General features: G+C 52.2%; 1 protein-coding gene across 1 annotated transcript in view; it reads right to left on the reverse strand.

The window, feature by feature from the left end:
* The window catches only part of LOC102463818 (parathyroid hormone/parathyroid hormone-related peptide receptor-like), a 36,549-nt gene that overhangs the window by 778 nt on the left and 10,799 nt on the right, over nucleotides 1-24,972 (reverse strand). The window contains exons 2-12 of the mRNA XM_006125789.3: nucleotides 19,389-19,494; nucleotides 16,193-16,303; nucleotides 15,012-15,136; nucleotides 13,832-13,926; nucleotides 13,264-13,450; nucleotides 10,182-10,335; nucleotides 9,492-9,552; nucleotides 9,094-9,160; nucleotides 7,761-7,855; nucleotides 4,200-4,341; nucleotides 2,105-2,146 (exon numbers count right to left, since the gene is read on the reverse strand). Coding sequence (XP_006125851.2) covers nucleotides 2,105-2,146; nucleotides 4,200-4,341; nucleotides 7,761-7,855; nucleotides 9,094-9,160; nucleotides 9,492-9,552; nucleotides 10,182-10,335; nucleotides 13,264-13,450; nucleotides 13,832-13,926; nucleotides 15,012-15,136; nucleotides 16,193-16,303; nucleotides 19,389-19,494 — 1,185 coding nt within the window. The remainder of the gene's footprint in view (nucleotides 1-2,104; nucleotides 2,147-4,199; nucleotides 4,342-7,760; nucleotides 7,856-9,093; nucleotides 9,161-9,491; nucleotides 9,553-10,181; nucleotides 10,336-13,263; nucleotides 13,451-13,831; nucleotides 13,927-15,011; nucleotides 15,137-16,192; nucleotides 16,304-19,388; nucleotides 19,495-24,972) is intronic.

Genomic DNA, 24,972 nt, shown 5'->3' on the forward strand with positions numbered 1-24,972 from the left:
GCACTTCATTTGCATAATTGAGACCGGGCACTATTTCGAAAAAAGGCTTTTGGAAAAAAAAACCTGCAGTCTAGATGGGGTTCTTGGGGGGGGGGGGGGGGCGGAACCCATTTTCGAAAGAACCCGTACTGGAAAAATGAGGTGTACGGGTTCTTTTGAAAAAGGGTTCTTTTCTGAAAGAACCCCGTCTAGACTGCCGGGGGGGGGGGGGGAGCAGGGGTGAGAGTTTCGAAAAACCCTTTTTTGAAAAAGCACCTAGAGACGATTATGCAAATGAAGCGTGAGATTTCTAAATCCGCCCTTCATTTGAGTTTTCGATCTGCTTGATTTGCATTCCTCTTTCGAGAGAGGAATGCAGTGTAGGCATAGCCTTAGGTAGGGGGAGAGGTAGATACGTTGGAGGGCAGCGATAGGGTCCAGAGTGACCTGAACACATGGGAGGATTGGGCCAAAAGAAATCTGATGAGGTTCAATAAGGACAAGTGCAGAGTCCTTCACTTGGGATGGAAGAATCACAAGCATTGTAACAGGCTGGGGACCGACTGGCTAAGCAGAAGTTTGGCAGAATAGGACCTGAGGATTCCAGTGGATGAGAAGCTGGATATGAGGCAACAGTGCGCCTGTGTAGCCAAGAAGGCTAATGGCATATTAGGGTGCATTAGGAGGAGCATTGCCAGCAGATCTAGAAAAGCGATTGTTCCCCTTTATTTGGTACCTGGTGAGGCCACGGCTGGAGTATTGCATCCAATTGTGGGGCCCCCATTACAGAAAGGATGTGAACACATTGGAGAGAATCCAAAAATGATGAGGGGGCTGGAGCATGTGACTTATGAGGAGAGGCTGAGGGATTTGGACTTTAGTCACCAGAAAAGAAGAGCGAGGGGGGATTTGATTGGAGCCTTCAGCTACCTGAAAGGGGGTTCTAAAGAGGGCCGAGGCTCTTAGAGGTGATAGATGACAGATTGAGGAGCGATGGTCACAAGCTGCAGTGGGGGAGGTCTAGGTTGAATGTTAGAAAAAACTATTTCCCTAGGAGGGTGGGGAAGCACTGGGATGGGTTCCCTAGGGAGGGGGTGGAATCTCCATCCCTAAAGGTTTTTAAGTTCTGTCTTGACAAAGCCCTGGGATGATTTTGTTGGGGTTGGCCCTGCTTTTAGTGGGGGGAGGACGTTGGACTCGGCCCTCCTGAGGTCTCTTCCAACCTTGTGATTCTAACCCCACCCACCTCGTTGGCCTCTGTGCCATCCAACCTTTCCAAACGGCTGAGACAGGGGTCGCTCAGGGGCTCTTGCTCCCACACTGAGGACCAGGAGGAGGCTGGTCGGCTGACTCAGCTGGAGTGCGAGGAGCCCTGAGTCCAGGCCTGCAGCTCACTGTGGCTTTAGCGATCACTTGGGAAATGAGCAGTGAGCAACGCAGCTCCAGAGGGAAACACTGCAAGGTGCTGAGCAACTCCCAGGAGGAGCCAACTGCCCTTACTGCTCTTTGGCTTTATGTCAAAGCAGGCACTCAGCACCTGCCTGGATCAGACCCAGAGAACTGAGTGTGGGCCCAGTCTTTCTCCCACTGGTGCACAGCAGTGGGGCCAGGGTGAGAGTTCCCCGCTCAGGCAGTGGGTCTAGTGTTTCTGCTCAGACTGAGATGGAATGTCCTGCAGCAGGAGGGTGCCAGGTTCACGGCCCTGGCCTAGCCCTCTTCTCCCACATCCTCCCCTCTGGTCTTGTGAGAGACCCTGTAGGGTCCCAGGGTTTCCCAGCAAGGGCCAAGTTAGGGTCCCACTAGGCTGACTCCACAGCTCAGTACAAGTCGAGGGCTGCTCCCTTCCTGCTCCGTGTGGACTGGGACGAGGCATTTGTCTCCAAGGTTATTTCACAATCTGTTCCAAGGAAAGGGGGCCCACGAGGTCCGAGGGAAAATGAGGCTCCCCCCCCGAACAGCCCCAAAGGGGGAAATCCCAGGGGTCACCATGCGTTATGGGGGGGGCTTGGAGCTGCACTTCCCACAGCTCAGGCTGAGCTCCCACACCCGATGACGGGACTGGAAAGGCAACCACGTACCCGCCAGAGCCAGGAACAGAGTGCAGCATGGAGCCCATCATACTTACCTCCCCATTGCAAAAGCAATAGATAAAAGCCACAAAGAAACCCTGCAGAGAGATCGAGAGAGAGACAGATTTCACTGTGAGGGCTGGACACGAACTCCCCAGCGTGTACCCAGTGCCCTTCACCCCGGCCGGTCCGGAGAGCTCAGGACTCCAGCCACCTTGGCCCCATTTTGGTTTATGCACAACTGTTGTCCGTTCCCCTGGGACCACTGCCTCCCTCGGCCCTCACCTGGCTTTTTCCCCATCCCGGCACAGACACAGCTTATTTAACAGACCGGTCCTCCTACGGGTGCCATCTGTGCAGAGTGGCTGCAGCCAGACTGTGCTGTGTGTCTCAAGAGGGGGCTTGGTCATCGGGTGACTGGCCCTGCAAGGGGTAATGTAGTACACCCCACCCATGGCTCAGTCAGGGTAATGCAGCCACAGAATGGGCAGATCATGGGTTTAACTCAGTCCTGGTCTGGAGACCAACAGGAAGCCTCCAGAGGTGCCTGTTCACCCAGCCCAGGGCAGATGGCTGAACTTCCAAGGAGCTAGCTTGGAGATACTGAACTCAGGTTAGCTGCAGCCTCATTATCAGCACAGACCCTAGCTGGGACCCCGATGAAGGGGAGAAGAAAGGTTGGATCTGAGGGTTGAGCTTCATTAACATCTTGTAAGAGACTTAATGAAAGAGACCCATAAAGGGGGACTCTTACTATTCTACAAAGTGTGGCAGACAAAGACAGCAGGCTGCAGGAGTCTGATGGAGGGCAGGGATACAGGCAGCTGGAAGAGCAATTAAGGCCGCTACTGAGCAATTAAGTCAAGCAGGCTCCTGGGACTCATGAAGAGCCGACCTGCAGCCAGTTAGGGCCTGCTGGTCCCTTATGAAAGGTTTCCCTGGGGGCAGGGGTAGAAGAGGGAGGGACTGGAGTGAAGGAGGAAGCACAGAGTGGGGCAAACAGAAGAGATTTTTCCTAAGATGCCAGGGAGAAGGTATTGTGGGAGCGGTTGAGGAAGTGGTCCAGGGAGAAGCTGCTATTCTGTGGGGATAAGGGCAAGAGCTCTGCTAGTAGCCACCACCGAGGGCCCTGGGCCAGAACCTGGAGTAAGTGGGCAGAACTGGGTTCCCCCCCAACCCTCTGCACACCCAGGGGGCTGCCACCAGGGAAAAGGGCGTTTGGACCACGGCAGGGTTTTTCCCTTCAAATCAGTGACTGGCCGATGATGAAAATGCAGGGACCCCTTGCTTCTAAGGCTATGCCGACACTGCGGCAGTTTTCCGGAAGAGGAAATGCAAATGGAGCGCTCATTTGCAAATCTCGTGCTCATTTGCATAGTCTCGTCCGATCCTTTTTGCAGGAGAGGTTTTTGCGATAAAAAGCATTTGTCGGAAAAACCCCGTTTTGTGCAAGATCCTGTAAACCTCATTTTTGGAGGAATAAGGGATCTTGTGCAAAACGGGGGCTTTCCCAACGAATGGCCCCGTCTACACAGGGCTTTTCATCGCAAAAACCTCTGAAAATAAGCGGCAGAACGGCTCTTGTGCAAGAGGGGGGTTTTGCGCAAGAAGGAGCAGCACAGACAGCTCGTTTTTGCGCACAAGCCCCTTGCGCAAAAATGGTGGCTCATTAAGTATGCAAATGAGGCACGGTAAGCTTCATCGCCATGCCTCATTTGCATATTTTCTTGCGCAACAATGCGCAGTGTAGACATAGCCATCATATGTGTATATCGTTAGTCTCTAAGGTGCTACAGGACTGTTCGTTGTTTTTTCTAAATACCCTGGTCTGGGACAGAGCTCTGACCAGCGCTAGGAGAGGTGGGTGTGGGCCGTGCACCCGCAGGGCTGTGTCGTGCCACAGGGAGGTGCTGTGAGAGGCCGCCAGGAATAGCGTGGCAGCCACAGCAGGGCACTGAGGGGCACTTTCAAAAGTGCCCTTAAGCCATGAGCACACGGAAGCAAAAGCTCCTTGCAGGGCTCCTCAGCACATGCCCACCCAGTGCTACCGCTCCAAGTGCCTTGCAGAGCTGCTCATCTGCCTGGCGTTGGGGCCAGCACTGGAGGGGAGAGGTGGGTGAGAGCAGGGCTGCCCAGGAGCCACAGACGTACCTGTGAGGAGTTGAACAGCATCTCGTAGTGCATCTGTATTTGCCACAGGATGCCAAAGACTTCAGTGTAGGGCATCGCCATGAACACCACGTAATGGACCCCAAAGAGTGGCATCAGCACCAGCGTGGACTTCAGCAGCTTCCTGAAAGGAAAAAAACCATTTGCCGGATTTGGCTGCCGCCCTTTTCTCTCTAACTCCGTCTCCTCAACTGTTCAGCCACTGCCTAGGACGTATCCTACGATACCCGGGTTACAGTGGTACCAGCCTGACAGTTCTTGTAGCATTTTTCCTCCCCCAGACGGTCTCATCAAATACTTCACCTGCCACACCAAGGCAGCCATCTCCTAGGTGGAGCATGGCAGCTGAGTGACAACACATGGCAGCCAGAGACAACAGTTTAGGTCAAGAAAGGGAAGTGAATCCTGTCTCCAAAAGAAACTGCAGGGCGATGGGATTAGGAAAATAAAAGATCAGGATGCTAAGAGTGCCTCTATTCTCACACACAGGTCTCTGGGCTAGTTAATACCCATGAGGGTTCAGCATCTAATATACGGCCCAGTACCCCCTAGCAGTAGATGCACTGGGACAGAGCATCATGGACACTACCGTCACTGGAATTTCCTTGCCGTGTCCCCTTGGTTACTTATCTTGGGGAGTGGAGCTGAGTTTCCAGTCCAAATCTGGTTTTAGGTGCACTATGGGGTGTTATATGTAGCAGTAATCTCAGGGGTGTGATGTTTACTACAGCAAAAAGTTAGCTAGGACACTGTGTGGAAAAGACCGTTTCTTTTCTTGCCTCTGCCATTTGTCAGCTGGGGGACCTTGGCCTAGCTGCTTCCCCCTGTAGGACTGGGAATAGTGACCTTTATAAAGCACTTGGAGATCCAGGCATAAAACCATAGAACACTAGAACTAGAAGAGACCTCGAGAGGACACCAAGTCCAGTCCCCTGCCCTCGCAGCAGGACCAAGTGTGACCCACGCACCTAGTGTGGTTACTGAGTAATGGAAGTGGCACTGAGACCACTGCAACAGTTAAGATCAAGAGACCTCTATAGCATGGGCTGAGAGCCACCTGGCTTTTAGATCAGAGGGCAGAGGCTCCTATAGTAAGGTCCCAGGTTCAAATCCACCTTGCTGGTGGTTACACAAGCACTGTCTGTAGGTGTGATATTGATTGTTCCTTTCTAAGTGGAGCACTTTGCATTTGTCCTTATTAAACTTCATCCTATTTACCTCAGACTATTTCTCCAGTTTGTCCAGATCATTTTGAATTATGACCCTCTCCTCCAAAGCACTTGCTACCCCTCCCAGCTTGGTGTCATCTGCAAACTTAATAAGTGTATTCTCTATGCCATCATTTAAATCGTTGGTGAAGATATTGAACAGAACCGATCCCAAAACAGACCCCTGCGGAACCCCACTTGTGATGCCCTTCCAGCAGGATTGTGAACCATTAATAACTACTCTCTGAGTGTGGTTATCCAGACAGTTACGCACCCGCCTTATAGTAGCTCCATCTAGGTTGTATTTCCCTATTGATAAGAAAGTCATGCAAGATCATATCAAATGCTTTACTAACGTCTAGGTATACCACATGCATCACTTCCCCCTTAGCCACAAGACTTGTTACCAAAGAAAGCTATCAGATTGGTTTGACATGATTTGTTCTTTACAAGTCCATGCTGGCTGTTACCTATCACCTTATTATCTTCCAGATGTTTGCAGATGAATTCCTTAATTACTTCCTCCATTATTTTCCTGGCAAAGTAGTTAAACTAACTGGTCTGTAGTTTCCTGGGTTGTTCTTACTTCCCTTTTTATAAATAGGCACTGTATTTGCACTTTTCCAGTCTTCTGGAATTTCTCTCAATTTCCATGACTTTTCAAAGATGATAGCTAAAGGCTCAGATACCTCCTCTATCAGATCCTTGAGTATCCTAGGATGCATTTCATCAGGTCCTGGTGACTTGTAGACATCTAACTTTTCTAAGTAGTTTTTAACTTGTTCTTTTCCTATTTTAACTTCTAAACCTACCCCATTTCCACTAGCATTCACTATGTTAGGCATCCCATCGCCATCCATCTTGACGAAAACTGAAAAAAAAGAAGTCATTAAGCACCCCTGCCACTTCCAAGGTTCCTGTTGTTGTTTCTCCCTCTTCACTGAGCAATGGGCCTACCCTGTCCTTGGCCGTCTTCTTGCTTCTAATCTATTTGTTGAATGTCTTCTTGTTTCCCTTTATGTCTCTAGGTAGATTTAGTTCATTTTGTATTTTTGCCTTTCTAATCGTGCCCCTGCATACCTGTGTTGTTTGCTTATATTCATCCTTTCTCATTTGACCTAGTTTCCACTTTTTATATGACTCCTTTTTGATTTTTAGATCATGTAAGGTCTCCTGGTTGAGCCAAGGTGGTCTCCTGCCAGACTTTCTATCTTTCCTACGCAGTGGAATAGTTTGCTTTTGAACCCTTAATAATGTCCCTTTGAAAAGCTGCCAACTATCTTCAGTTTTTTCCTCTTAGTTATGCTTCCCATGGGACCTTACCTACCAGCTCTCTGAGTTTACTAAAATCTGTGTTCCTGAAATCCATTGTCTCTATTTTGCTGTTCTCCCTTCTACCATTCCTTAGAATCATGAACCCTATGATTTCATGATCACTTCCACCCAAGCTGCCTTCCACTTTCAAATTTTCAAACCGTTCCTCCTTATTTGTTAAAATCAAATCTAGAACACTTTCCCCCAATAACTTCCTCAACCTTCTGAAATAAAAAATTGTCTCCAATGCAGTCCAAGAACTAGTTGGATAATGTGTGCCCTGCTGTGTTAGTTTCCCAACATATGTCTGGATAGCTGAAGTCCCCCATCACCACCAAATCCTGTGATTTTGTTATTGTTTTTAAAAAGCCTCATACACCTCTTCTGCATGGATGGGTGGTCTATAGTAGACTGCTAGCTTGACATCACCCTTGTTTTCCCCCTCTTTTAATGTAACTCAGAAATGCTCAAGTCTCTCTCCTATGTCCATCTCCACCTCAGTCCAAGTTTATACATTTTTAATATATAAGGCAACACCTCCTCCCATTTTTCTCTGCCTATCCTTCCTGAGCAAGCTGTACCCATCTATACCAATATTTCAATCATGTGTATTATCCCACCAAGTCTCTGTGATACCAGCTCTATCATAGTTGTGTTTATTTATTAGCACTTCACGTTCTTCCTGCTTATTTCCCATACTTCTTGCATTTGTATACAGGCATCTAAGATACTGACTTGATTTTGCCCCCAGTTCTGCCTTTACCCTCCATCTCTGCTATTATAGCCCATGCTCCCTCCCATTTCTGAGCCGTCTCCCAGGTCTCCATGTTTTTCCTTACCTGTGGGCTTTGATCACCTGCCTCCCGTCGAACCTAGCTGAAAGCCCTCCTTGCTCACATGGCTTGAAATGGGTAATTTTAAGAGCCAGACACTAGTGCTACTTATTTCCTCTACTGGACCAGATTCTGGTCCAAGATGCTATTTACACTAAAGCTTAAAGTTCCTCTCTGTGGCCACTCACCTGTACTGCTGCCGAGGGTCTAGCTTCCCTGTGTTTGTCTCCCAGAGTTTCGATGCCAGAACCCTCACGATGTTGAGGAAGAGGAAGAAATTCACCTGCCAATACAAACACACACCCCCAATCACTTTATGATCCAAATACGCAGAATGTGGCCAGGTAAAAGCTTGTCTGTAATGGGAAACTAACCAGCATTGAGAGGACTGGAAAAACTTAAAAAACAACGAATAGTCTAACAGCACCTTAGAGACCAACAAAACATGTCGATGGTATCATGAGCTTTTGGGGGCACAGCCCACTTCTTCAGATGAATGGCCTTATTAAAGGTCCAGTTATTAAAGGTCCAGTCAACCCCAGTGTCAACCCCATCCACACTAGTGACTTCATCACAGGACCCAACTGGGCAAGTTGAAGGGCTCCCCATCAGGTTTCTGTGTGTGGCCTTTTTGGATGTCGGATTTGTGTCCATTGATTCTTTCTCATGGAGATTGTCCAGTTTGACCAATGTGCATGGCAGAGGGGCATTGCTGGCACTTGATGGCATGGATCTCATTGGTGGGTGTGAAGTTGAATGAGCCTCTGGTGTGGTCGTTTGTGTGGTTGGGCACAAAAGTGCCCAGGCAGATTAGATACCTATCTGTAGCTTTACCTGTATGTTTACAGCTCAGATCTTCAATGGTGCTTAGGACCCTAACTCGTATTGATTCCATGGGAGTTAAGTTCTTATATATCTTTGTCAATCTGGCCCTGTGCACTTTGTTGAATCAGGCCCAGGATTGAGACTTATAAGCCCTGGTCTACACTAGGGCGTTATTTCGAAATAAACCCCCAAGATCGCATTAATAAGCAGAGCGTGCAGACTATCAACCCAGTTATTTCAAAATCTGCACTCCCCCTTTCCTTGGGGAGTAAAGCTAATTTCGAAGTAGTTATTTTGTAATAGCAGTAGGGTGGCCGCTCTGCTGCTGCTATTTCCAAATAAAGACTCCTCAGAGTCATTCAAACTAATAACTCCCCAGTGCTTCCGGGGGCTTTAAGTCTGAGGTAGTGCGGCCACATTAGCAGAGCCTGCCTCGGACTCATTTCAAAGCTTCCCCATAGCATGTCCTCGGAATTTCGATTTTGTTAAATTGGGAGTTAAGTCGATTTAAGTAATTTCGAAATAGTTTCCTAATGTAGACATGCCCCAAGAGAAGCCAAAGAGGGCATTGCCTAGACACTATGGCAAACAATGCTTGGAAGATAGAGAGGAGATTAGCCCATTTCTATAGCTAGTGAATCCAGCTGGGTTCTGTAGGTGACCCGAATCAGGACAAGTCTGCTGGAGAATTCTTACCATGATGGCTGCTAAGATGGGGACTTGATAAATCCACTTCATATTCCCAGCACTCAGGTCCCAGCATCTGAAGAGACCAGTAAGAAATGAGGAAATAAGGGCTTTGAAGAAACCTGAAATAAGGGGTGAGAGGCAACTACTAAAATTAAACCAGCTCCCCCTTTCCACCTTAGATCGAGTCTGGACTGGTGAAAGGCTGATCCTACAGCCAAGATGATCCTTCCCTCCCCTCTCCCCGCTCACACACATATAGACCCCAAAACGGTCTAGCAATCCAGGGATTTTGGTCTCCTGCAGATTGCAACCACACAGTTCAGTAGGATCACACAGAGAGATTTGCACTGCAGATTTCTCACCCTCCCAAATGGTCTTTTGGGGAAAAAATGGAATGTACATACTGTGTATCTGCCAGAGAGGCCCTTACACTGGCCCACACAGACACAAATACAGCAGGGAGACCTGGAGGGAAACACAACAGGCAAAAGCGTCAGGTTTGCACAATGAACCAATGCCAGGTTCATAAGGTGTCCCACTTCCCTCTCCTAGCTGGAATCCGAACTGCTGACCTGCATGGCATATGCCTTTGACTGCTTAGAACTAACAGAATCTCCTTTAGGGTTTGACTCCACCAGGGGTCTCAAACTCCTGGCTGGGGGGGGGCCATCTATGGACAATCTGGCCCGGGAGATCTGGAGGCCTGGGGTAGGGGGGCATATCTGAACCTGTCCCCCAAACCCCGCCTCTTCCCATCCCCACCCCATCAATTGTGCTCCGCTTCCCCCATGGCTCCCACCCTGCATCAGGCCCCCCAGTAATCCCCAAGGCCAGGTCCCTCATGGGGGCGGGGTGGTGGCAGAAAGGGGCAGCGTCTGGGGGATGGGTTCAGACATTTCCTCTCCGAGGCCACCAGGTCTCCCAGGCTGGATTGCAAATATTCTCCAGCCTGTAGACGGCCTGCAGGCCGGCAGTTTGAGACCCCTGGTCTACACGGAGACAGTGCATGTCACACCGGGGTGACACTACAGAGCAGCCTCTCGCAGTTCACTAACTGGCCATGCACTTTTGATGGGAGCCGTGTCTGTGCTTACCCCAGCCGATGATGGTGAGGGCCCACAGGTAGTTCTTGTTGGAGAGGAAGGCCATGAAGATCAAGCTGTGCAGGTAGAGCCCCTCCACCAGAATCCAATAGTGGTTGGTGGCCAGGAAATAGAGGAAAAGTGTCACCACCACTTTGCAGCCCACCTGTGGCCATGGAGAAATGGGAACCACATTCAGACCTCAGGAAAAAATCCCTAATGGTCAGGGAGGGTGAAGCGCTGGACTAAATTGCCTAGGGGGTTGTGGAATCGCCATCACTGGAGATGTTTAAGAGCAGATTAGACACACACCTGTCAGGGATGATCTAGACCAGGGGTGTCCAAACTTTTTTCAAAGAGGGCCAGATTTGATGAAGTGAACATGCGTGAGGGCCGACCATTTTGCCTGACATTCTTTGAACCATTAAAATTAAACGCAAATTAACTATTTTATGCAAAGTTTATTGCAAACGGCATACTTTTCATTTCGTCACATGGATGACAAATCTAAACAGGTGTTAAATCACTCTGCCTTTCATATCTGAAGGCCAGATGAAAAAAAAATCCAGGAAGCTGAAATATATGTCAGGAACATTGTAAAGTACATGACATATTATTGGTAATAAAGGTTGTCTGTCAACTTTTAAGTTCAAAAAATATGAACAGGAACATAACACCAAGTATACATGTTGTGTCCAAATATATTTATAACTGATTTAGACCAACTGACATTAACTGAGATTTTACAATGTATTCATCTCAATACATATGGATTCGTTGGGGGCCATAAAAGATAGATATTGCCAAATTACCTGTGGGGCCGTATTAAACCGGAACACGGGCCGCAATTGGCCCGCGGGCCGGACTTTGGACATGCCTGATCTAGACGGTGCTTGGTCCCGTGGTAAGTGCAGGGGACTGGACCAGATCATAGAATCATAGAGCTGGAAGAGACCTCTCCTGGCTCCTTCCCCTTCCATGATTCTATGATACCTCGACACGTCTCCCCGCCCCCACCTGTCCTGCGAGACGCAAGCTATGGTCCTATCAGGGAGGCCCCTGGCCAGTCTCCTGCCTGGCAGCTGTCACTCTGCCATTGAGCACTGACTCTTCTGCATGAGACGGCACCTCTCCCGCCCATGAGGGAGGACGTTATCAGGTGGGAACGGGGAAAATTCCCACCCTCTAAGAAGTTGCACGGGCAGGGGCCGGCACAGAACCACTGTGTGGCACAGTGGTGGGATGCAGCATGTAATCCAGCAACTAGAGGGTCGCCTGCGCACTTCCCATAGTTCACTGCTTTATTGGAACAACAGGCATGCGCCGTGTTCCTCGTAGCTAGAAATGCTAGGGCCAACTTGGGTGGCTGTGTGGCCTTTCTCCCAGCCCCTTAAGGGGCTAATGGAAGCCTTTTAGTCCATATCATGGCTCTGGCTTCGCTGAGCTGTGGGCAGCTGTGCTGATCTGCACCCTCCTGGAGTGAGCTCTTTGTTCATTTATTCCCCCCCCCCCATTTATTAAAGTGGGAGCTGCCAGCCACCACACTCGTCTCTTGCAAAAAAAAAAAAAAAAAAAATAGACACAGCTGCCTCCCTCTGCTTCACTGCCTCCCTGGGAGAGATTGTGCCCCACAACCCCAGCCTCTGTCTAGACACCGTTTCAGTGGTGTACAGGGGCGGCCAAGGCACTGCAGAGGGCAGGGGAGAAATTCCTGCAGGCTCAGGCAAAGCATAGGGCAGTAAAAGAGGATCCTACATTGTCCCTCCATGAGCCCAGAATGGCACAGCGCAGATAAAGCTGCCATAAATTAGAACCACCCTAGCGGCTGCTCTGATTTGTAGTGGGGCTGCACAGGCAGAATCTGGACAGCTCAAAAGAAGCTCAAAATCTCTTCCCAACCTCTCCCTGGGATGCTCTGAGGAAGTGGGTTTTGCTCATGAAAGCTCATGATGCTCCCTATTTATTGGTGTTAGTCTCTCAGGTTGTCTCCACCGCACTGTAACTCGAAGGAGGATGCGCAATTTGAGCTACGCAAATTGCGTAGCTTATTCCGATGCCGTTTCGAAATAGCTTATTTAGTCATTGGTGCTGTCTACACCGCACCAAATTTAACACTGTTCCGAAATGTCCCTTACTCCTCGTGGAATGAGATTTACAGGGAGATCGGAATAGCGAGCCCTCTGAAGATATGGGGCAGCTATTTTGGGATACTCCGGTATCCTGAAATAGCATTGCAGAGTAGACGTACCCTCAGGTGCTACAGGACCCCTCTTTTTTTTTAAAGTTACAGACTAACATGACGACCCCTCTGAAACTTTCCTCCGAGAAGTGCAGCCTGTAATCACTCCTAACTGGTCCCAATAGTGGACCACAAGTTGAATATGAGTCAACAGTGTGATGCTGTTGCAAAAAAAGCAAATATGATTCTAGGTTGTATCAACAGGTGTGTTGTAAGCAAAACTCGTGAAGTCATTCTGCCGCTCTACTCTGCACTAGTCTGGCCTCAGCTGGAGTACTGTGTCCAGTTCTGGGCGCCACAGTTCAAGAAAGATGTGGAGAAATTGGAAAGGGTACAGAGAAGAGCGACAAGAATGATTAAAGGTCTAGAGAACATGACCTATGAAGCCAGGCTTCATGAACTGGGCTTGTTTAGTTTGGAAAAAAGAAGATTAAGGGGGGACATGATAGCGGTTTTCAAATATCTAAAAGGGTGTCACAAGGAGGAAGGAGAAAATTTGTTCCTCTTGGTTTCTGAGGACAGGACAAGGAGTAATGGGCTTAAAGTGCAGCCGGGGAGGTTTAGATTGGACATTAGGAAAAAATTCCTAACTGTCAGGGTGGTCAAATATTGGAATAAATTGCCAAGGGAGGTGGTGGAATCTCCCTCTCTGGAGATATTTAAGAACAGGTTAGATAGACATCTGTCAGGGATGGTGTAGGTGGAGTTTGGTCCTGCCTTGAGGGCGGGGGGCTGGACTCGATGACCTCTTGAGGTCCCTTCCAGTCCTATTATTCTATGATTCTATGATTCTAACTCCCCTTTATTCCCTGGGCGCTTGGGGTAAGCTAAGAAGGAAGATGACTCGGTACTTGCCAGGTGGGTCCGTTGTCCCAGAAAGGGGCCCAACTCGCCCTTTAAAGCGTCCACTCGCATCTTCTCCAGCTCCTCGGGCGGCGAGCCGGAATAAAGCACCATGTCCTTCACGAAGATGCTCGTGGCCCGGCAGATGAAGGAGGCGAAGAGGTGGATGTGGATGTAGTTCCGCGTGCAGTGAAGGCGCCTGCCCACAACAGAGGGAGCGCGTCAGTGACAAATGCCCGCCCAATCAGCAATGAGTCGGCTACAAACACCTGCCTGTCGCCTGAGCGCACTCGCAGCTGAGCCACGCGTTAGAGGCTCAGTGCACTCGGGAGCCCGGAGTGGTTGGAACCAAGAGCTGGAGCTGGCCCATAAGGAAGAGAGGTTCCATTTGTAAAATCTGGATCTGGATTGATCTTTTTAGGTCAAACCCCCAGACAGCAAGGGGGGTTGGGTTGGGTTGTCTTGGATCCAATCGGGTTGCCTGTCCCTGCAGACCAGTCATTGTGTGCAGGGCTCTCCTGCAGTGCCGGGTAAGTTCAGGGGCTAGAGGATGAAAGGGAAGTGGACAAATGCTCCTTACTTGAAGTAGCAGAGGATGCACACGGCGACGAGGAGGGAGGCCAGGGAGATGGAGTAGCCGATGGTATACATGGTGTGCAGGCGGTCAAACACCTCCTGGAAGGGAAGGACACAAGGGATGGGCCCCAATGGCCCTGTGCTCACACCTACATCCAGGGCCGGCTTTAGGAAGTGCGGGGGCCCCATTTGAACCTTTCGACGGGGCCCCGGCAGCCGGGATTTTTTTGTTAACCAAAAAAAAAAAAAAACCCAAAAAAACCCACACACGAATTTTGGTTGAGCAGGAAAAAAAAAAAAAAAAAGTCCCAGCCCCTTTAAACACAAAGAAACAAGTCACAGCCCCAGCTACAGGGCAGAGTCCCGCCTTCCAGCCAAACCCAGGGGCTGACTCCCCCTCCCGCAGCGCGTCCGGCACACTTCCGGGTTTATGGCGCGGGGCCCTCTGGCTTTATAGCGTAGGGCCCGATTCGGGGGAATCGGCCTAAAGCCGGCCCTGCCTACATCAGAGTAAGCAAAGCGGGATGTGCAGAGCCCTGACCTACTCTCCCAACTCGGCCAGGTGAGACCAAACTGGCACGTCTCCTACCAGCTTAGCCATGGAAAGGTGAATTCTGGCCAAGGGCAGTTCAGCCCGGCTCCAGCCTGCTCAGCCCATGGGAAAAGGTGCCCGGCTCAGTTCCTGTGCAACTCGGCCAAGGAGGAGGGCCTCATCTGCCTCCCAGGTGCCTACAGACCTGGAGCTGTGACTGCACGTAGGAGCAAGATTCCAGGCCAGGGATTCTGCTGAGCCGGCTCTGGCATCTGGCCAGCAGGGGGCAGACACAAGTCCACGTCCCAGCCCCCGCCCCTCCCCAAACCGTGCGGACAGGGGAGGAGCTGCGACCCACGGCGGGGGAGAAGTGGCGAGGGGAAGGATAGTTGGTGGGTGAAATCAGCAAGCTGCTCCCTTCGGCGGTTGCTGGAGGAAGATAAGCAGGTAAAAGCTCCCAGCAGCACCTGGAAGAAGGTGGCGCGTGTGTTTTATCAGGTCGTGTGATGAGCACTGGCCTCGGTGCAGGGCCTGGCGCTGACACTATCGCCCTACAGTGTTCCGGCGTCAACCGTCGTCTGGAGCTCCCAGTCTCCAGCAGCGCCTCTCCCCTCCCCCCACCTGGCGCCCCTTCCCCCACGTTGCGGTTCACCTTCTCTCGGCGCCGGCGCGCGGGGGCGAGGAATGCGGTGCATTCAGTGTAGTTAGCCCATGTCTTGTTGAGGTTGAGTGCTAGCTCCCAATTCCCATGTGCATCACAGTGTCTGTAGGCACGGCCTGAGAACAAGGACAGGGTCAGGACAGCTGGACCTCCAAGAAAACCAACCTGCCCAGCCACTGCAGATCAGATCATAGGGCTGGAAGGGAGCGCAGTAGGTGATCCAGTCCTGTCCTCTGCAGGACTAAGTGTTATCTAGACCATCCCTGACAGCTGTTTGTCTAGTTTCCTCTTTAAAGCCTCCGATGATGGCAACTCTACAACCTCCCTAGGCAATTAATTCCAGCGCTTAACCATCCCGACAGGAAGTTTTTCCTACTGTCCATCTTAAATCTCCCTTGCTGCAAGGTAAGCCCCTCGCTTATTGTCCTCGCCTCGGGGTTAATGAGAACACTTTTTCACTCTCCTCCTTGTAACAGCCCTTTTAATCCCATGTTCCTGGAGCAACCCATGGCTCACACCCCAGGTGGAGGGACCCGCCAACCAAGCGCTAAGACCGTAATCTTACATTAGCTCTTGCAGTGACAGGGAACTGAGTGCTAGAGACAGACTCACATGCACGACACCAGGGGAACGTGCTTAGGCCTAGCTCCCTCCATGCTAACTAACTATGTCGGGTCTGAGTTTGGCTTCAGGGGTGTGTCTAGACTACAGGGTTTTGTCGACAAAAGTGGACTTTTGTTGCCAAAACTATACCTGTGTCTACACTGCCGCTGAGTTCTGTCGACATAACGTCAACAGAACTCGACATTTTTGTCAGCGGCGGTAAACCGCATTCTACGAGGAATAACGCCTTTTGTCGACAGAGTTCTGCCAACAGAAGGCGTTATTGCATCTACACTGTCCTTTGCGTCTACACTCTCATGTCGACAAAGCGACTTGCTTTGTCGACAGAACTGGATGCAATCTAGATGCTCTTTGTCGACTGTATCTGTTGACAAAAGCCTGTAGGCTAGACGTATCCCAGGTGAACAAGGTTGTGTTCGTCCCTAGTCTGGGATGTTCTCAGGGGGGCAATTCGAGTGATTTGCGCGACTCCCTCTGAGACGCCTTCGAAGAGCCTGGATTGAAAGCTCAGAGCCCGCGAGCCAAGCCGAGATGCTGTCCGAGCGTACCTTTGTGGTTGAAGTCGTGGATGTACTTTGGGCAGGGGGCCGACACCCGTTGGCTTGGGGAGCCCTCAGGCCAGCAGATAATTCCATCCCATTCCGGCAAGCAGCTGGCATCTAGCCAATAAGCAAAGACACTGCTTGTTATTGGGGGTGCTACTGTTTTGTAGTCATATTGCAAGTGCAATGCTGGCGAACCCCAGTCATCTGCGAGCAGAATCAAGCCTGGGACCTCAGTGCATGTCCCCAGAGCCAGCTGGCTGGTGGCTAAGGCTGTAGAGCAGGCTCATTCTTCTCTCTGTACGTGGTCTCAATGCCACTAGCTTGGGACCGTACGATGCCCAGGAGAGGAGGGGTTCCACATGCCATGGGCACACCCAGGCTGGGCCCCATGCTGCCTGGTGCTGGACAAACATATAGATGGCAATCACTGCTCCAAAGGCCCTACGGTGTAGCCAGACCGGAAGGAGCAGGTGGGCGAGGCAAACAAGCAGGCCGGGGCAGGGTGAGAGGAAGAGGGTAACAAACAAACCCACAAATCAATGGGAGGGGCTCTGTTCTTAGCCTCTCCACGGCAGGAATCCCGGCTCACCTCCGGCCTGGCCACGAGCAGCGTGCGTGAGTCGGGCCACCCCACCAGCGTAGCTGTTCAGAGCTGGCTGAGCACCTGCGACTTGCTGTGCTGGTCCTGGGGGGCTGCGAGCAGGTTTCGGGGGGCACCCTGTAGGGCCGGCATTAGGCTTTCTATAGCCTAGGGCAGGAAGCCAAACCCCACTGCAAGGAACTGCAGCCCAGGGCCACAAGACCCACCACCTACAGCTGAAGCCTGAGCAGCTTAGCTTTGCGGTGCCCGCTGTGGTAGGGGCAGTGCTTTTTTTGAGAAAAAAAAATTAAAATAAAAAGGTGCCGGTACTCCAGGGGAAAAGTAGTTGAGCAACAACAACAACAAAACGGGAGGGGCCAGTATTGCCCTTTTAACAGATGTGGCCCCTTTAAGACACGCAGCCCAGCCGATTGTCACACATTTGCGTACAGAGGTGCCGGTACGCTCCGTTCTTTCCAGGGAAGCTCTGACTGGAGGTGCCGGTACTGCGCCTTGGAGGTGCCAGTACTGCGTACTGGGCCGTACTGTCTCCAAAAAAGCACTGGGTAGGGGCCCTGAGCAATTGCCCTGCTTCCTGAACGCCGGCTCTGGCTTTTTTCGCTGCGGAGAAACAGTTGGGGTGGCCCAGGTGAGCCGGGGAGTTTCCACTGCCGCCTCAGAAGTGAAAAGAGGTGGAGAGGCTGCTCTGAAGCACATGGCCCGGCCTCCAGGAGAGGTCGCGTTTGGTGCGTATGCACCACGTCAGCACCTTGCACCCGTGTCACGTCACCTGGCTAACTCTAGCCACCACCGGGACACTGGGTGCTAGAGAGCAGCTCCCTAGAAAGGACCCAGCGGCTGTAGGTTTCTTCCACAGAAGCCCGGGTTCCTAGGCTTCTACCACAGGCAGGAGGCATCACAGCCCGTCCCCTGCTCCGGAGAAGGGAAGGTGCCACCAGGTTTCCCTGGTACAGGGGCTCTTTTAATGGGTCGAAAAGCAGCATCCCAGCGTGATGGGGATTTCACCATGAGGCCGGCAAGCTGCCGATGGTCAGCCTGGCATTACGCCTGTTTATTTGTATCACGGCGGCCCATGGCCCCAGGTGATATAGGCAAGGGAAGGCATTGCCCCCCGAAAAGGCCGGGGTGGCCCCACCCACCATGCTCTGGCCAGCTGGGAAGGCGGGGGCTGCAGTGCTGCTGTCCTGCTCCTCCCAGGGCCAGAGCCGGGACCAGGGCCATGTAGTTACCCAGCTGCTCCCGGAGCCATGTGGCTGTCCAGCTTCTCCCAGGGCCGGAGCTGGGACCAGGGCCGTACCTCTGCCCATCTCCCGGGGCCAGAGCCACACAGTTGCCCAGCTGCTCCCGAGGCTGAAGCTGGGTTGGGGGAGAAGCTAGGGCTGCCAGGGAGCCAGGAGAGGGGGAGCTGGGGCCGCATGGCTGGCCAACACTGGGGGAGGGGTGCACTAGCCGGGGGTGGGGGAGCCAGCAGCCATAATGGAGGGGACTGGGGGCACAGGGCAGGGGCCAGCGGCCATAGTGGGGGCGGGGCTCTGGTGGGCACATAAGGGGCAGGGCTAGAACTTGCCTCCGCAGGCCAAGCCTTCACCCATGGAGCCCCAGGGCATCACACTTGCCGCTGGGCAGAAACAGAACCAAAAGATGGTCCCTGCCCGGAAAGAACCCTCAGTCTAAAGAATCTGGCCCAGTGTTCCCTGAGGACAACGGACAGGCTCCCACTCTCTCCCGACGGCGCGGGGTGAAGCCCCCAGGTTGAAATTCTGCCTTCGCCCGGAGTCGGGCCATTGCCATCCAGGGGCGCGTCTACACAGCCGGGCTGAACTCGAAACAAGCTGCCAACTTGAGCTACGCCAGCGGCGCTGCCTTTTGGCGCTGTCCACACAGCAGTTATGTCGAGAGAGAGCGCTCGTCCCCCGACTCCACCCGCTCCTCGTACAATGAGGGTCACAGGAGCAGTCCTCCAGCTCGCCGCTATTTCGACAGGATGTCGAAATCACTGCTAGGGTGTAGACGCAGGGTACGTCTAGACTACATGCCTCTGTCGCCAGAGGCATGTAGATTAGGCTACCCGACATAGTAAAATGAAGCGGCGATTTAAATAATCGCCGCTTCATTTAAATTTACATGGCTGCCGCGCTGAGCCGACAAACAGCTGATCAGCTCTTTGTCGGCTCAGCGCGATAGTCTGGACGCGCGGGTGGCGACATCAAAGGTATTTGTCGACCACCCAGGTAAACCTCATCCCGGGAGGCATAGCTGGGTGGTCGACAAATACCTTTGAAGTCAACACCCGGGCGTACAGACTATCGCGCTGAGCTGACAAAGAGCTGATCAGCTGTTTGTCGGCTCAGCGCGGCAGCCATCTAAATTTAAATGAAGCAGCGATTATTTAAATCACCGATTCATTTTCCTATGTCTGGTAGCCTAATCTACATGCCTCTGGCGACAGAGGCATGTAGTCTAGACGTACCCACAGACTGGGTTATTCCGGAATAACGCTGCTGTGTAGACATAGCCAAGGAGGCAGGATTTGCTCTGCAAGGCTTAACCGGTTCTTTCCGCACAGACTGAGCACAGAGGACACAAGCCGGCTGGTACCTTTGACTTTCTCCAGCTGGGCTTTTATGGTTGCTTGACATTTCTCCTTTGCCTCCACCAGCAGGTAAATCTGTTCTTCCTTAGTGAGGACGTCATCCGTGTCAACCTGCCAAGCCGAAACCAAAGAGAGGGGGCTGTGGTCATTGGACTGCGGTTCACGCAGGGAACAGTCCAAGCTTTCAACGGCCTGGGACATGCTGCAGTTAGAGGCAGAGGTCCTTGAGGACCATACAGTGTATCCCTCCCCCCAGCCACCCACCTAGTCTTGTTTTCAACCCAGGAACATCATCCCCTGTGACTCTCCCCCGGCCTGTCTGAACTAGGGATGTTAAAGACTAGTCGCCTAGTTGACTATCCGATAAGCATTTGCTTATCAGATAATCTCTTGACTAGTCAACTAGTTGATCCTCCCCCCCTTGCTGCCTCTATGAGATGGGAGCAGCAAAGGGGGGGGGGAAGGGATACTTCAAAGCAGCAGCACCGCTCAGCTGAGCTGGGGACCAGCTGTGTGGCACTGCCTCTTTAAAACGCTGCTTCAGGAGTGCCCGGGGTCATCTGGGAACTCCCCAGCTGACCCCAGGTTCTGGGGAAATGCTGCACAGAACTCGGAGTCAGCTGATCCTGGGCTCCATGGCTTTGAAATGCACAGAAGCTCTCCTCCCCCCCCGGGACTCTTGTGCATTTCAAAGCAGGCACCCCCGTGCAGCCCGGAGTCAGTGAGACTTCCCGCTGGCCTCAGCTGTGTGTGGAGTTCCGCATTCCTCCTTTGAAATGTACAAGAGCTCCAGCGGGGACTCTTGTACATTTCAAAGGAGGACCGCGGAAGTGCCTATCGACTAATCGAGTACTCGATGGAAATTCTGTCAACTACTCGACTAGTCAATTAACCCCAATTTAACATCCCGAGTCTGAACACGATGCTTGGGGCCGTGACTCTGTGTTGACCTACAAGGAAAACAAAGACCTTGCAGCTTGCCCCTTTTGTAACTCAGAGTCACAAGCTTTAAGGCCGGAAGGGACCGTTAGATTGGCAAGTCTGATCTTCTGTACAACACCCGCCAGCACCCAGCATCCTCCCACCAAGCTCAGCAAAGGAGACGGGGCCCACTGGAGCCCAGGGCTAGTATGCGCCACATGCATGGAACAGGAGGGGAGGAGGGAGCTGCGCCAGTGCCCAAGGAGGCCCCGGCAGTGACTGGACAAACCCCGATAATCCTGGCACATGACCTGCACCCTCACACTGCAGAAGAAAGTGAAAAAAAAAACCCTGAGTCTCCTGCCATTGGACCTGGGACGTGGGCAAGAATGAGCCACCTACAACGGGGACCACTTGGTGCCAACCCAGGCCCTGGCTCACCCACTCCAGTGTCACCTCTCCAGCTGTGGCCACCCCTGAGGCTCCTGAGGCGGGAGATCAAAAGCCCTCCCAGCGTAAATTCCTGAGGAATGGAAAAGCACATGCCCCCGCATACGAGGCCTAGCGGAGGAAGGTGGGCGAGTGCATGAAGCAAAGCTACATTCCCATGGAATTTGCATATCCTCTTTCGAGAAAAAAAAATGTAGCTTAGATGTACCTATATAGAGTCCAGCCTGGGCCTTCTCCCTAGACTTGGCTGGTCTTAGGGCTCCTCTCCCAGGACACCTCAGCCCATACCCTAGATCCTCACACTCTCTAGGGAATCACTCCCGCCTTCCTTACTCCTGGCTGGGATTATGAATCTGCAGAGCCTGCTTCACAGCTCAGAGACATCTCAGGGGGGTAACCACGTGACTCTGCAACTTTAAAATCAACGAGTAGCGCTCACAGAAGGATCCACACCCGCTGCTAAGGAAGTGGGGACATGGGATCACACTGAAAGCACCGGGAGAGCCAAACAGCTCCGCATGGCCTTCGTCACTCGTTAGCACTTACACCACTCACCTGATGCCACCTTGCCTCCCAATCCAACTGGCAGCAGCATATGCCAAGCCACGACTGACTGGGATGTTATTATTGGAGCTTGATCTCTTGACAAAGCCATGGGGTTTGAGAAACGTTTTGTGCCGTGTTTCTGGGCCTCTCTCTTCTGTTGTGCTGTGCTGTGCTGTGAAAAACAGCATCCCCCTCCCTCTTGGTTTTAAATAGGCCACCCTTCAATTTCCCCTGCACTGCCCTGCGGGGCTGATCTCCGCCACATGCATTAGGGCCTGTGCCAGAGACTGGCGATAAAGCCTGGAGAAAATGGAAATGTTAATGAGGAAAGATAACTGGCCAGTCGGGGAGGAAACGAGGCTGCGATGGCCGAGATGAGACACAGCTGTAAGAGCCCTGGCCAGGCGCTGCAGGAATGACGGGCTAGCAATAGTGGCAGATAACCAGGGGCTGGACCGGAGGAAGATGCTTCGTGGTTCTGGCTCCATCCTTTGTCCCGCTAAATTGGCAGGCAGTGGATGAGCAAGTGGAGATGGGGCGGCAGCCTAGGACTTGCAATCAAGAGCAGCCGTGCAGAGCGGCAGTCTAGGCAGGGAACCATGGCACATCCAGTGCCCAGGAAGCAGCGGATGGATGATGTGAGGGGACCCCCCGGAGAGATGAGGCATGTTTCAATTTCTCTCTAACTCGAGGCTGCCCACAGAAGAGAGGGGAGTTAAGAATGCTCCAGAGAGAGGCTGTGCAGTGTGTGCATGTGTGCGTGCCTGTGCATGTGTGCATGTTTGTGTGTGCGCATGCATGTGTGTGTGCACGTGCACGTGCATGTGTGTGCACGTACGTGCGTGTGTGCATGCATACGTGTGTGTGTGCGTGTGTGTGTGTTTTATGCCATCACCAAGCACCCCCAACCACAATGCTATCAAAATGAACCGGACTTCCCTTCCTCCTAGCTCCATGTGCCAGCCCTCGATCGAACTGTGCAGCTTCCACCCAGGGTGTGGGCAGCGTCTCCCTGCCAGCCCTGCCCCCTCCAGTGAATCCAGCCACAGCCCCCTGCGGAAGGGGGCCATCAGCATGGAGGGGGACATGCTGTGGGAATGGCTCTGCCCTCCCTGCACCCCCCCCAACTGAGACCCATAAGCACGGTTTCCCCTCCACTCATGGGTAGGACGTAGCCCGTTAAGCCTCGGAGAATGAAGAGCCCTGAGAGCCAGTGGCAGGAGAGCCGGACTTACATTATATTTGATTTTTAATTCTAACCAACTAGGAGCACTTGTGCAGAGCAAGGAAAGGATCCAGACTAGGGGATGGCCTAGCAGTGAGAGCAGGGGAGCCGCCGGGACCAGGATTCAGTCACAGGGACATAAGGCTGAGTGTGATTTGTCCTGCTCTTCCCTGAGCACGAGGGCCAGGTCTACACTAGGGCAGAAGATCTAAGACACACAACTCCAGGTAAACCAATACGGTAGCTGGAATCCCAGCTATGTGAACACCGTGGCTGGAGACGATGTACTGCAGGCTGAATTCCCGTGGCGTCCCCACTGCAGAAGGTTGATGGGAGAAATGCTCCCGTCGCTTCCCCTTACACCTCTTGCTCTGGTGGAGTCCCAAAGTCAATGGGGGCACGATCGGCAGTTGATTTAGCGGGTCCTTACCAGACCCACTCAATTGAACCCCGGGAGATTGATCTCTGCAGCATTGATCTCTTGGTAAGTGGAGACGAGCCCTAAGATGTGGCCAGCATCAAGTTGTCAAATTCCTGGGAGTCAAGCGTGCTGGGTTCTAGTCCTAGCTCTGCTACAGGTTCTGCACGCAACCATGGCCAAGTCACATCACCTCTCTGTGCTTCACTTGCTCCTGTGTCAGATGGGGCTGGTTAGCCCATGGCGGGAGGCTTTATGCAGCAACACTTGTCAGTCACTTGGAGACCTTTGGAAGGGGGCATAGGACCTGGAATAAGAGGTCAAAGCTCCGGCTGATGATTTCAGATTCTACAGCCTACCAGCTGAAACCTCAGCAAGAGGTCTGGGGTAATGGGGAGCAAAGCTCACAGTGAAATTCAGCTCCACCTCTCTCCTTGCCTTGGCAGGGTCCCAGATGGCCTCCTGCCAGGAGATCACATCTTGAGATCAAGGCATTGTTTAATTTGATTTGTTTATTTAAAACCTGCACGAGCGACTCCCCTTTCCACAGGGACCAGATGCAAGAGACGGGGACAGAGGCGATGGCTTCGAGGCAGGAGAGAGTCAATCGTGCTTGAGCGCGCATCAGAAGTGAATGTACCTAGTGCAATTAATCTCTGGCTATAAATTAGTCTACTCAGTCATCGCCTGAGGGAGGCAGAAGGAACAAAATGTGCCAGCGTGTGCTCCCAGTTGCATGTGTAAATCCACGACTCCACTGACCTCAACAGCGAGACATTAGTGTCACTGAGAGTTGAATTTTGCCCAATGTCTCCTATCAGAGGTGGCCAAAAAAATGTGTCCTCCCCCCTAAGTCACACTTGCTCTCGATCTGTCCTGGACTGGCCATGGGAGCTTATGGGCTGGTATCTTGAAGATCCTCATCCCTATCACTTTGGGTATGTCTACACCAGTGGTGCGCAACCTTTTTTGATCTGTGACCCCGACACCGCAGGGGCCATCAACTGCTGGACCCAGCCACTGGCTGGTGAGATCTAAGTGCCACGCGGCTGCCAATGGCCAGGCCCAGCCCCCGGCTGGCCAGATCTAAGCGCCACACCCCCCCGGTCTACACAGCAGTGTTATTTCGGAATAACCCATTCGCATCTACTCTACAAGCCGTTATTTCAACATCATGTCAAAATAATGTCGAGCTGGAGGACTTCTTACTCTGACTCCTGTAACCCTCGTTGTACGAGGACTAAGGGAAGTCGGCGGGAGAGTGCTCTATCTTGGACTTCCTGCTGTGCAGACAGCCCCGAAAGCCAAAATAAGCTATCGTGACTTCAGCCACACAATTGACCTAGCTCAAGTTGCGTCGCTTATTTTGGCTTTAGCCCTGCTGGGTAGATGTGCCCTTCGTGGAGCTGGTATTCTGGGCTTTCCAGGGGCCTATCCTGCCTGGTGCTGTGGGGTCTTTAACGATCCGAGCGGCATGCTGGCCCATTGATTCAGCATCACAAACCTGCAGAGTATAAACGCTTTGGTGCAGGAAAGGCATCCTACAGCAGATTTTAAAAAGCACGTGAAGCAGTGTGGCCTAGTGGGAAGAGGTGCTGACTTACCAAGCATACTGGCGCTGACGCGCAGCCTTACGAAACCCTGGCACAAATTGCAAGGACTCTGTAGCTGCTCTGCCATTTACCTGCTCCTTGGCAAGTTACTTCATCTCTCCGTGCCTCAGTTTCTCTCTCTCCTAGCCTTTGTCTGCCTTGTCTGGGAGAGGGACTGTCTCTCACCATGCATTTGGACAGTGCCTAGAGCAAGGGTCAACCCTGTTCTCAGATAGGACCTCTCAAAGTTACTGTTCTATTCATAATAACAGCGCATAGCCCTAGCTGAACAACAATGCTGACTCATTGGGGAAGAGTGCCACCCTGCTGAGTTGCTGATCACTTTCTGCGGAGCGTCAGATTTCCCCTGCAAACTGCCAGCCACAAGCCCCTGACTGTGCCCAGCGCTGCGCAGGGTGGAGAGCTGAGCGGGTGGA

This window comes from Pelodiscus sinensis, chromosome 29 (genome assembly GCF_049634645.1).
Source record: "Pelodiscus sinensis isolate JC-2024 chromosome 29, ASM4963464v1, whole genome shotgun sequence".
Taxonomy (NCBI): domain Eukaryota; kingdom Metazoa; phylum Chordata; order Testudines; family Trionychidae; genus Pelodiscus; species Pelodiscus sinensis.